The sequence below is a fragment of the Magallana gigas genome, chromosome 7 (assembly GCF_963853765.1).
Source record: "Magallana gigas chromosome 7, xbMagGiga1.1, whole genome shotgun sequence".
In the NCBI taxonomy this organism is placed as follows: domain Eukaryota; kingdom Metazoa; phylum Mollusca; class Bivalvia; order Ostreida; family Ostreidae; genus Magallana; species Magallana gigas.
Genome location: NC_088859.1, coordinates 34919971 through 34932983, shown reverse-complemented (window position 1 = coordinate 34932983; position 13013 = coordinate 34919971). Strand labels below are relative to the sequence as shown.

The 13013-nt window shown below is 31.9% G+C and overlaps 1 protein-coding gene across 2 annotated transcripts; it reads right to left on the bottom strand.

The window, feature by feature from the left end:
• Positions 1–1990: 1990 nt before the first annotated feature.
• On the bottom strand, positions 1991–7848 carry LOC105338303 (calcyphosin-like protein). 2 transcript variants are annotated; one of them, XM_011443361.4, is made up of 2 exons: positions 7045–7848; positions 1991–2267 (listed from the first exon to the last, which is right to left on the bottom strand). In XM_011443361.4, the coding sequence occupies exons 1-2, from the start codon at positions 7418–7420 to the stop codon at positions 2011–2013; spliced, it is 633 nt and encodes a 210-aa protein (XP_011441663.1). In that variant the 5' UTR covers positions 7421–7848; the 3' UTR covers positions 1991–2010. The 2 variants fall into 2 exon arrangements, with proteins under 2 accessions (XP_011441663.1, XP_011441662.3); XM_011443360.4 differs by lacking the exon at positions 7045–7848 and adding an exon at positions 3480–4143.
• Between the last annotated feature and the right edge of the window lie 5165 nt (positions 7849–13013).

The window sequence follows — 13013 nt, the reverse complement described above, 5'->3', positions numbered from 1 at the left end:
CAGTAACAAACCTAAAAGGTGTTTGTTTTTCCGAGGACTAACAAGTGAGACATTTATTTCACAAAAAGCGATTATCTTCAAAAATTCATTTGAAAGAGTCCCTATATCTCATTCAATTTAAGACATGCAAACTCTTCAAAATTCTTACCTTTCAAATTGCCTTGAAAATCTTTGCTGCAATGTTTTGTTGTAAATATTAACTCCGCTTCAGACATTACATGATATAAATTCAAAGGGCAATAACTCTAATTTAAAAGTAATTATCAAGGGCAACTACTTCAAATATCTTAAGAACTTACGGAACTAGATTTCTGTACTAAATATAATGAAATGTCGAATTGAGTAGGCGAAGCGTCAGCAAATTGCCGAATATTAATTCTCACCAGACGGACATAGAGATATACTAGTATCCGGCAGTCACGTGTCATGTTTAATCCAATGAAAGTGTGTTATTTTAGTCCGAAAGAAAAAAATACATGATATGGGCATAATACGCATCTTTGTTTCCTTTGTACGGATATACATGTAAAGTTTCTTTTCTCATTATTTTCCTTTTGATCCAAATGCCAACAATTTGGAAATAAGACATTAGAAATATTACCCTTCCCCGCTATTTTTGCATTTTTAGCATTAAACGGCTTTATTCAAGCAGTTTTCTTTCAGAAAACATTGAGCGGTTGCCGGAAGAAACCAAATATGTTCATCAGATATGTTTTTCCAAGACTTATATGTGAAAAAAGGTTGTTCTTGTTCAAAGCGACGCTTTATATTTTCCATTTAAAAAATGTAAATTTTTAAATGAATTTGATTGAACTACAGAAAAGCGTCACGTCTGACGTCGTATACTGCAAGTAAGTGGCAAAAGATCAAATAAATGGGTGAAAAATTAACATGTTTCATATCAAACTGTTCTAAAAAATAACATAACAATCTAATGGACCTGAAATATGGGGGCAAAATTTGACTATATGATATATAATTCTTTACTTTATATCTTAACCTTCCCCAAATCCCTTTCTTGCATTTTAGTATAATTAAAACAGTTTTGACCATGAAGATAAACTAAAAAGATATGTCCATATCGATTTGGTGAAAATATTAAGCTGATTATTGTTGTTTCACGTCTTGTCAAACTTCTTTCAGTTTTGTTCAGACTGTTGTACTGCAGTAGATGACGATGAAAAGTGAATTGAAATTACATTGCGCCAATTAATTCTAACTGTACGAGTATATAAAGCAGAAAGGACATTATGCAATATACACTTTGGTTATTTTAATCTGCGAATAATCAAATTCTTTATCCTGATTATGAGTTGTTGGTTTTCTACACGAGTTTACGACAAGTTATTATAATATGACTGTACACCATTTAATAACTAAAATAATTATTGTATCTGTACGATAAAAAGAAAAAAAGAAACGCGATTGTTTGCTAATCGTGCATGTGTCTTGAGTTCAAAATATATACAAATAGTTTACAAAGTATAATTAGATAAAATATCGGATAGTCTAGCAAAACTGTGACAACATATTAATTACTTATCCCATATACATATAAACAACAAAAGTTCATAAACAATTTCTCTCTTTCTTTGAAGCAGTTAATTACTATTATGCAATAACTATTTATAACATTTAATAATATGCTTATAATATATATCTTGTGATTGGAATCGTAGGAAAAGACACATTCAATGCCTATGTATTAATAACAAATCAAAATATTATTTCTATATTTTTTTTTCAGAAAACGGGCTAAGCAACAATCTGCAGCTTATTACCCATGTTAGTGATAAATAGAAACATGTAATTTGAATTCTAAAGTTGGCTAATGCTTTCGTGTGAAAAAAATTAAAACATACAATGTAATATAACTTGACTTTAGCTGCGTTGCCTCTACAAATGTAAAAATCTGACGACGAATAACTAGTGCACTGCATAATAGAATACACTATTAAAGTGGTCTGAAATGATGAACATTAATTGACATAAGGAGTATATTTTTTTTAATCATTGCGGTCTTTTCTTTGATTGTGAACTCTTAGGTGGAAGGCCGTAACAGGATCGCATCATTAAGTCAAAGTAACAGTCATCGTCTATGGTTGCACTAACTCCGGCGTAGTAATTCATGAATTCGTCACGTGTGACTTTCCCATCCGGGTTACCGGGCGTGTCGATGCTGTCAAGGAAACTTCGGAGTACCTCGTCCTCTGTCCATTCTCCTGACTGATATTTCGGATGGCTTCTAGCATTGGTTGCATACACCACTAAAACAAAACGAAATGAAAAAAACATGTTACCACAAAGCATTGCCTTTATGTCATGTTTAGTTATTTGTAATACATGTATTTACATTTTACATGTATTACAAAAGAAGGAAGTATAAAGGTTTATAAGACGTTACAAAAATTCTTTAAATAATACATGTGAAATGTTTATTATTATTATTTAGGGAAACTTCCCACTCTTTGTTTTTAAATGATAATGGTACAATATAGTATAGTAGGTGTGCATTATTTTGCCATGTAATTCACCAGATGACGCGGTTATATATATCTTGAGTACTTGGGCCATGAAGTATTGGAGTTGGTAGGCACCGTTGTCCTTAATAAATTATTCATTAAAGTTCACTTCGCTAACTATTACTGCGTGAACAAGAAGACTATAAATTAAGAAGATTTGATTAAAATCTACAGGTGTTTGATTGTCTTTTCCTAGAAGCCAGGCTGGTGATTATTTTTCAGTTTCTCCTGGGAGATTAGGAAAACTCTGGGAGCCAATTTAATCGTGGGCGAAGTATTCCCCAGATAATAATTAAAGGTAACTAAACACAGAAGTTTGATACTTTGCTCTCCTAGAATACTTTAATAATTCACAATGTTTATAACAATAAAAATGGGTATAAATTTTATTCGATGTAATAAAAGCATTATACTGGAAAACTTTCATAAATATAGATTTATGATATATTTTTTTAAACATTTAAACGATGGTAATTATAACAGTAAACGTATATATTTGATGATTGGTTCTATTAATTAGATTTGGTTCGATTTCTACAAGTTCTATTAAAAGATTTTGTTCGATTTCTACAAGGAACAAAATACTACACATTGTTAGCTGAGCGAATAACCTAGAGGTATGTACCGTATATCTAATAGATTTGTTGAGCTGAGAAGCGATTCAATTAACCAAAAACACTTTATATCCATTCTTTTTAAATTCAGATTATAACACAAGAATAACACTGATCAATATTAAAAAATTTACAACGGTTACGAAATCTGTATGCGCCACGATATGTATATGTTTTGACTGTATATTCTGCATACTCATCTGTGATGTGAATACAAAAAACAAAAAGTGCAACATCTGCTGCCCGCATTAACTGTATACATTACAGACGATAAAGAATCCCAAGAACGAACGCCTGCCTATGTTTTAATTTCATTATTTACTCCAAATTTACAATTGAATACCTTTTAGATCTTCTAAATTCAAATGCCCATCGCCATTTACATCCCATTTGTCGAATGCCTCCATTATCACATTTTTCCGATTTTGAGACATTTTTGGCCTCAACCTGCTGAGAAACTCGGAAAAATCTATAGTTTTGTTTTCATCCATGTCAAAAGATAGGAACAAAACATTAAGATCGCTGTCATTCAGTTGTAAACCATACACGCTAGTCCCATTCCTAAGTTCTTCCTTGGTCAACCTTTTGGAGAAGTCGATGTCCATTTTCCTGAAGACGACGGCGAGATCTTTTATACCCCCACATCCTCGGGACAGGCACTTGCTGCGTAAGATATCAAACAACTCACTGGCGCGATCTGCCATCTCTTTCTTCCAACTACAATACATTGCTCCAGCCAAGTTTTATATATATATATAGCATGTGAAGAGGTCAAAGGTTACCCACGTTTACACAACTCGTTTTTTTCTAAGAGTTCCTCCAATGTAAATTACTGTCCAGTTCAAAAACACACAGATCAAGTTAAGAAAAAGTCGAAAAAATTAACACCTGTCGTCCCATAGAATTGACTTTTTCAATAATGTGATTTCCAAATAGTTTTAAAATGCTCTTTTCTTTGTGTTTATTGTGTCACTGTTTCCATGACAAGTATCAGAAATCCTTCCCATTATTTGTAACGATTTCCAATATTGAGCAGCAAACAGGTGCTTTGGCGAGTCAAGCCACCCTTTATACTTATTTTTATACAAATGACACTTTATTGATTGATTTTAAATGTTTTAGTCTTTTTACGCTATCATTAATAATTCAGACGAAGTATAATTTCTGAAAACGTTTTAAGTTACTATTTGTTTCCAGCTAAAGTTATTTGTAGAACTGTTCAAGGCATCCAATAGAAAACTTCACATAAATTTTTTACAATCATTTTTATAATGCTTATATACACATCTAATTATTTCAAGCTGTCGTGCTTTATATGTAGGTGTGTCTTTAAACGCGGGTGTTTAATATCTTCGCTACAGTTGATAAAACTTATCAATACCTTCTAATATAAAACAAATAACGCTTCTTTCATTTTAAACTGAAATCAATGAAAATGAGAAATTTAAATCAAACACATAAAACATTTCATAAAGGCCGAGAAATTCAGATCATTGTTGTCTTGAAAAGTTAAATGAATGAGCAATTTATGAATCAAATTCAAAGAAACTACATATTTACAATTGTCTCAATCATTAGAGTTTTTTTCATGTATTATTTTTATTCACTTTGTTTCGTGATTTAATGTTAGATCAATTCCTGTAGAAGATTATTGTACCAGTTCTCAATATAAATCTCTTAGCTTTGACTCCTAAATGTATCAAAGGATAATACTCCGCCAATGGATACTATTTACTTTTTGACGAAGAGATCGTAACAGAATTTTACATTTGATGAATATGATCTAACTTTAACTAACATGGGAAAATGTCTCATTTCTATCATAACTGATTGCATCAACAAAACCATATGCCGAACTGTTATTCAGTATCCGAGTAGGGTCTTGAATGAAACTGACACGAACTTGATTATGTAAAAATACCCAATGATTTGGATCTATTTTGCGATTTTTATGTCAGTCTTTTATCTTCGATCAAATCTTCAATAAATCTACCCGAATGTGTTATAATCTTCCACAACTATAATTTAGAAATGTGCTTTCTACATTTGTCGGTGAATTATACACCTACTGGTTGTCATGTGTATGCAGTAACTATAAATAATAAATATCCAAATGTAACTGTTTATTGTCTGTTTGCAATTATTTTACTCGTCGGGACTACTCTTTCAATTTAGCGTCCATATTTCGGCATCTGTATCACACATGCTAATGGGCATGCAATCTATTATTGAAACTCGAATATCTAATTTTCGCTACAGGTTTAAGCAGTTGGAATACAATGTACATTTGAAATATTAACAACCATATTATATTTTTTTCACAAAAGATATTGTTTGTTTATGTGTAAAATTGTAATTATTTTCTGTGCTCAAATCATGCGAAGAAGAGCAAATTCGCATTTCATATGAAATTATGAGAACAATATTTCAATGGCACGTTGTCTACCTAATTAGCTATCCGCTGGAAAAAGTTAATCGACTAATGGTATCATCAATCAATGCAACGTCGTCATTTGATCGTGTGCTATAGTAATACCTGTCTTTCATATAAAGGGTATAATTATACCAATAAATCTTTCAATGTTCACATGATGTTTCAGTGCACGATGGTGTCCTATCATTTGTATACCGGTATTTATTTTTTTTAATTTTCAGACGAAGTAAGCCATTGTTTGTATGATGTTTTACGTCTTCTCCTGAATATTTTACTCTTACCGCAATCAGAGTATGAAAATTCGGCGACAAGACCAAGGATCATGGAGTAGCCTTTGTAAAGCAGTAGTATGAAATATTGTCCTTTTTTTTTTTTTTTTTTTTTTTACAATTGGCCGTTATAATCAACAACATTTGTCAGGCTGTAACCACTAATCGTTGTGCCTCAGTACATGTATCACTTCGTACATTCGCTTTTTCTTTACACATTGGACTAAGTCGTTTACCAGATACGGAAAAAAAAGTTTATGCTGAGAAAAGGTTCTGTATGGCTATGACATGAAAGTGTTGTATTATGATGTTAATATGGCATCATTGGCATTGACAAAGATAGATATAGATGTACGTAATTGTTACTAGTTAAATACAATCTTAATGGATCTAAAGTAGATCTTGGATCTTGATGGAAAATTTCATCATCAGGGAACCCGAATAGGCTTTGAAGAATACATCTCGTGATAATGAACATTGCCACTTGATTTAACATGCAAAGTAATGACGAGGATATAAGCCTGAGTGGAACCATTCTGTCGACATTATAAAAAGTTAAAATCGTCCATCCTCCTTTTTCCTGATATGGATTCAGACAAATTGTTCCTTACGACCAATTTTTTTCAAAAGAGTAGTTAGACATGCTTTAGTAAAATTAAAAAAAAAAGTTAATATTTCTTTTTGAATTCCAAGATTAAAATTCTGAAAACTAAAACTATCATAAACTGTTCGAAAGGTTCCAGACAAATTTTAAGTGTAAACGAAGGCACTTAAGTTTTATTGATTGGATTGCTTTTCAGATGTTAACATCGCTGCTGCACAAAAGTTGTTTATCAGGCTAATATTACGCAACAAATAGATGAATTTATGACACAAGCGTACATCAAGAAAAAAAGATGCTTTTTGTTTCAGCTCTTATTTCATGATTGATTTTCTTTTCTCTTTCTATCGTAACAGGATCGGATGGAGTCCCTAATAATACGTTCTTATCACTTTTTTGGAAGTTCGTCTTTACCCGTGTAATCTGTTTCCAAGTGAAAAAACACGAATTCAAAATACACGTCATTCCGTGCTTAAAATGCCATCATTTTCATACCCTATTTTATTATCCGATATAAAATGATAGATTTACTACTTTTCTCATCATGAAACTTCCAAAAAATAGTGTACAAGATAAAAGACCAGCTATAAACAACAGTACCTACCCTTCATATCTTCAACATTCAAAACATCATCCTTCGTGACATCGAGCTTATCAAACGCTTCATTGATGACCACCTTTCTGTGGGATTTCATGGGTGGCTCCAATGCCTTCATAAATTCCAAAAAATCGATGCCTCCGCTGTTATCCTTGTCCAGGGCTTTGAATAATCTCCGCAGGTATCCTTCTGACATTCGTATCCCATAAGACTCAATACCTATTTTCAGTTCTTCAAAGACAATTCTCTTTGAAAAGTCGATGTCGAGACTTTTGAAAGCTAGAGCCAGACCTCTCATTCCTCCATAGCCTTTCTTTAAAACTTGTGCCCTCAAAGCTTCAATCAGAGTTGCCGTTGTTTCGTCCATTGTCAATACATGCATGGAATGCAAATTACCTAGACTGATTTAGTTCGGAAACGATTTTGAATATTGTTCTTGTTCAAAACGAAAATAGATACAGCAGTCAGCGAGAATACAATAGGCTTCATTTACCATTGGAGCGTGGCAACAATTTTCTGTCGCTAGATAAAATGTAAATTATTAATTAAATCCATTGTCCTACTGCACATCGAAGAGTCCTCGGAGAACTTTGGGTATTCCTTACAAGTTAATTATCCAAATACATTTTTCATACTTGTTGCAGCATATTAATTGTGTCATTCCGAAAATCGTTAGCGTTTGACTCCTAAATATGAAATGAAAAGTTAATATCTTCAGTGCCGAGGAAGATCCAGGATAAATGCTCTTGAGGAGATCAATGTCTTTAAGATATGTGTTAGCTTTACTGATTTCGAGTGCTTAGAAGCGAGGTGTATGATCTCAAGTAGCCGCACACACAGAAGAATGAAACAGAAAGCTGTTCAAATCCTACTCGAGCCGTTTCTCTCCTTGAATCACTTTCGAAATCACATAGTTGACATGGAATTTTAAGTCGTCCTGTTTTTCTCATAATTAATGGTAGCAATAGAAGTCAAAATGCATTTGTTTACAATTATGATGCTAATTAAAAGACGAGAATATTCTTGAGCTCTAATACATTACGGCGCTTGCCACAAATGCCTTAATACTAGAAGCATTTGCTACGCCGCGTTTTGCCATAACATAACAAAGTGTAAACTTCTTTAACCTAATTCAATTATCTAAAACATACCAAAAAGTTTCGTTAATAGAATAAATATTCAAAACATTTGAAAATTTCTAGAAATGAAGTTTGATTTTTAGTCGGGCTCATTGCGTAAACATTTGGCTGGCTATGGCTACGTCGCACGGTTTACCAGATGATTACTGAACGACACGAACATATGGTCACAACTTAAAAGAGAACGTATAATGTATATGTATAGCATATCATTTGGTCAGTTTAAATTTACATCTTATATATATTAAAACAACACACGGTAGTCTTGTTCTTTATAACTTTCTAAATACTTCAAGTTTGCAGCGTAAAAAGTTGCTGAGCGGCCTAATACGTTTTAAACACTAATAGTTTAGGTCATTCTTTAATAATACATTCTGTTATCAAGCTGAGCGCCCGAATTGTTGCGGGAATTGTTAAAAGAGTGTGTACATTAGTTAAACTTAGTTAAGGTAAAATATCTGACCCTCCCAAGATTTATTATTTGGTTTCAATAAATATGTACCAAAACAGTTATAAACTCAGTTCATTAATAATGACTCAATGTGTCTATTTAGTCTGATATAATACAATTTTTTTGAAAACGATTTCAATACACAGTAAATGAGCGCTATTATCTGTTCTTTGGGTACTCTAAATAATGGTTTATATGTTCCTCAAAGGATTAAGAAAAAATACAGTAAGGGATAATGGAGTCTGTAGGATCGATAAACGTTGCCAAAAAATTAACTTTGAAGCTACACATGTAGTGATGGATGACTAAGTAAGATCACACGAGTATTTGGAATTTCAGAATATTGTTTTTACGATTCACAGAGCTTGCTGTCATTGAGGCGGTGCAAAAACGCAACATGATTTTTGCTAATTATGGACTTATTTAAAATAAACATACATGCATTCATATGTTATATATAAAATCAGAAAACATATATCTCTGGAAAAAACAGTATTTTAACTAAATATATATTAAAATCACCGACTAATTATAAAAATCTTAATGGAAAAAATATAAACAGACGAAAATTAAAGCCTTCATTTTTTAAAATTTATTTATTTTAAGTAATTTTTTTTTCTCAAGTTCGTTATCCCCGGGTTTTGCTTATGGTACACCATGATTGTGGTAGATCTTCATACATGTACACCATATCGGTATCACCAAGGGTAGAATTTCATACATGTATACCATATTGGTATCACCAAGGGTGTCATCATTAGCTCTCTCCTTATAGGACCAAACTGAGTGTATGAATGATCACAGCCCTCATTTGATCAGATATATCACTTTTACGGGTAAACGACTCAAAACTGACGTCACTGTATTTATTTTGTAGTTTCTTACACTAATTCGTGTATTATGATCTTATCACGTGGCCAATTTTTATCTGTGAATATTATGAAAAATGACTTTGAACAAAAACAGAAACTTTCGGGAAGTTTTATATATTTGAAAAAGACAGTTTGTGATCATGACACATTAGGTGTGCTTATAGTATTTTATCTGTAGGAGAAATCATAAAATTAAGTGACTGAAACACGAAACAATATTTTACATATACATGTACACCAGAATGCTTATGACTGTTATTCGGTGAAAACATTTCCTTGCATTTGGGAAACTAACAACAGGTCTACATATTTTTGTCTAATAACAGCAAATGACATATTGTCGCCTATATAATCTGGATCTAATTGGCTTTTGGTATCAGAGGACCATCAATGACCTTTAAACCCGAATGGAAATTTAGTAATTTTGTCCTCTTGAGAGGCAGCCCGTAACGATCAGGACTTTTTCTCTTTGCTACGAGAATTCCTCATCGTTGTCATTGATCGTCTATAAGAATTATCAAGATTTTCAGGATGAAAAAGTAGCAACTGTATAGTCCCTCGAGAAAAGACCTCTCACATTATATTAATAAAGCTCAGGCGACGATCCATTAACTTGCCTATAACCCACTTAACTTTCATCAATTATATAGACTATAATTTAGAACTAATATTACCGTAACTTTTAAAAAGAAATTTGGTTTAATGCCTACAATAAAACATGCGAGTATACTCTGACGTTGCGCCAGTCTGTATGAGGGAAATTGGAATAACGTTTATTGATATTATGTTTGGGACGAAAGGTTTAGTGGTCATCAAAAGTTGTTTTTGCTCCGAAATAAAATTCGTAATATTATGATTTAAAATTACCTCAAATTCAAGTTCATAGGTTCCAAACTGATAAATTTGGAATATCGGGTTTGTCGAGAAAGTCTTACAATTGCTAATCGTGGATCGGTTAATCGCAATTCGTCCCGACCGATTAACCGGTTACTTGTATCAAATTACGCAGATTTTGACAAGTTTTTTTATTATATTAAATATTAATTGTTATAAACATCACAGAAAACCCGATAGTATAATACTCTGTTTATGTGTAAATAAAAATATAACATTAACATTATATATAATGGTAATTTTTCAAACAGAAATCTTTAACAACGAGCAAACAGTCATGAAATAATTTCACTAACCACAAGTCGCAATTTCTCAGTCACTTCGACTTCTCATAACAAAGTCCGCCCATTACAAGTTATAGATCTCCGTTTGAAATGATTATACCCTTTCGGATAGAAGTAACAACATATGTCCCAGCTTTAGACAATCGCATTTTCTTTGTGATAAATTCATGTCGTGTTCAAGGGAAAAAATAAAATAAACACATTGAACGCAGGTACAAGTGGTAAGCTTAGCGGTACTCAACATTGGTATTATACATATACTAGTAGTATCATTCATTAATTATGAAAAGCTGAATATACAAGGCAGTGACGTGTTGTTTGCGGTCTCCAATTTAACTAGATTATGTAATAGACTCGAAAGAATAAAAAATAAAATTGATTTTGAAAATGCTTTAAACTATATATCTTATTTATGCGATTAAGCGATTAATGACTTTGCAACCGGTTACCAATTGGTAAACCGGTTAGAGATTGCCATCCCTATTTAAAACATTTGTCTGTAATGATTTAAATAAAGTTTGGTAAACGTAATATTCTAGCCGGAGTAGTGATATTAACGTCTATGAATACGTATATTTCGTTATTACTTTTTTCAAGGGTAAGAAATTCTTTCGTAGATCGTTCTCCTTCTTGTATATGATCTCACAAAATGAAGGTTTGTTTTGTTTTATATTTTTTAAAGCTTGATATTCTTTTAAACTTTCAGGGAAGGATTGTGAAACAATGATTCAAGTTTTTCCTTAATTTAGATTCCAAACTATGTAGACGAACTATATCATCATACGTATATGTATGTATTATATTTTTGTGGTTGAATTCAAACTCATCGAGAGTTATCTTTCTTTGATAGAGACGGAGCAAAAGATTGTTGACAGAACATGCTAAACCCAAAACAACACTGATCACTGATGCCCCATTTTACAGTATAATGTTTTAAATACAGTAAAAATAAAACATATAATAATAATAATAACCTTTATTTATCCAGAATTACACGATTAGCTGTAGTTGATTTTCATTGTGGTCCTGCATACATACATTCATAAGGCTTTATTAGTGTTCAACTATACAATCTACTATTTTTTGAAGTTTTTTTTACTATTAGATTAGATCAGTTTTGGAGAAGACAGTGAACAAATTATCAGTATTTTATAATATAGATTTAAGTTAACACAAAGAAAATATTGTCTTTAAAAATATGAAAAATTGTCTGTTTTATCGGAAACACGATGTGTTTGTTAAATACAAATGCCTCAGAAAGTAGCTAATAAAAAGATCTATATCGATAGAGGGGTAAACATTTTTTGTCGCACAACTCAAATTTTGTACCTATTTGAATTATATATAGGTGGACCGACGAACGATCACATTGTTTTATATCTTATTGCATTAAAAAGAAAATCAATAGATAAATATGTGCCTTTTCAAATTATATATTGACAGACAAACAGATAAATATACTGTTGGTTGAAAAAAAGTCAATAGAAATTTGAGGTTCATCTATAACCTCCACAAAATAAAGAATAAAGCAGATTTGTTTAGTATGAGAAGAAAAAAAACATGCATGACAGAAACGTGGTGATTTCGAGCTTCGTGGGAATAAAATAATAAAAATTCGAATTTCGTCACAGAGAATAATGTGTACGAGTAATCGCCATCACGGGGGTTGTCGTTCGTAGTACATGTATGTACAATCTTCGAAGTCTCTGAGATTATAGGTTTTCACATGTTTCAGGGCATTTCTTTTTAGATCTCGACCGTGAAAATATATATCAAACTTAGAGTTAACGAATAATTAATGAAGATTTTAATTTGATTTTGAACGACAACCGATTATCAAAATCAATAGATACATTTTATTTCATATCGTAAATACCGGTACTTTGAATTGTAAAGACTGCTATCATATTGAAAATTATCTATTATCATAGTTATCTATCATGTTCTAAAACAGAAAGATTAATGTTCGGGGAATTTCCCTACCTGATGAATGGTATAACCCTTATTTTCTGACATACATTGCGATCAAAAGACACTTAAATTCTTAGAAGACTTGTTTTGAAATTCACAATATCACATCATATGATATTGTGTACAGATGAGAACAAGTCGATTGGTTAACAACAAATGCGTTTATAACTTACAACTGTTCGCTGAGTTCTAACAAAGGATGTAATTAATATTTTACGATGAAACAATTATCTTAGACACATCGACGAGCGATTTTTGATAAAATTTGAATCTTGAATAAAATTACCTGATCAGGTGACGATAGTGAGAAAAAACTTGAGAAAATCGTTTACTCAGGATAAAAAATAATGTGACCCTTGTTGAT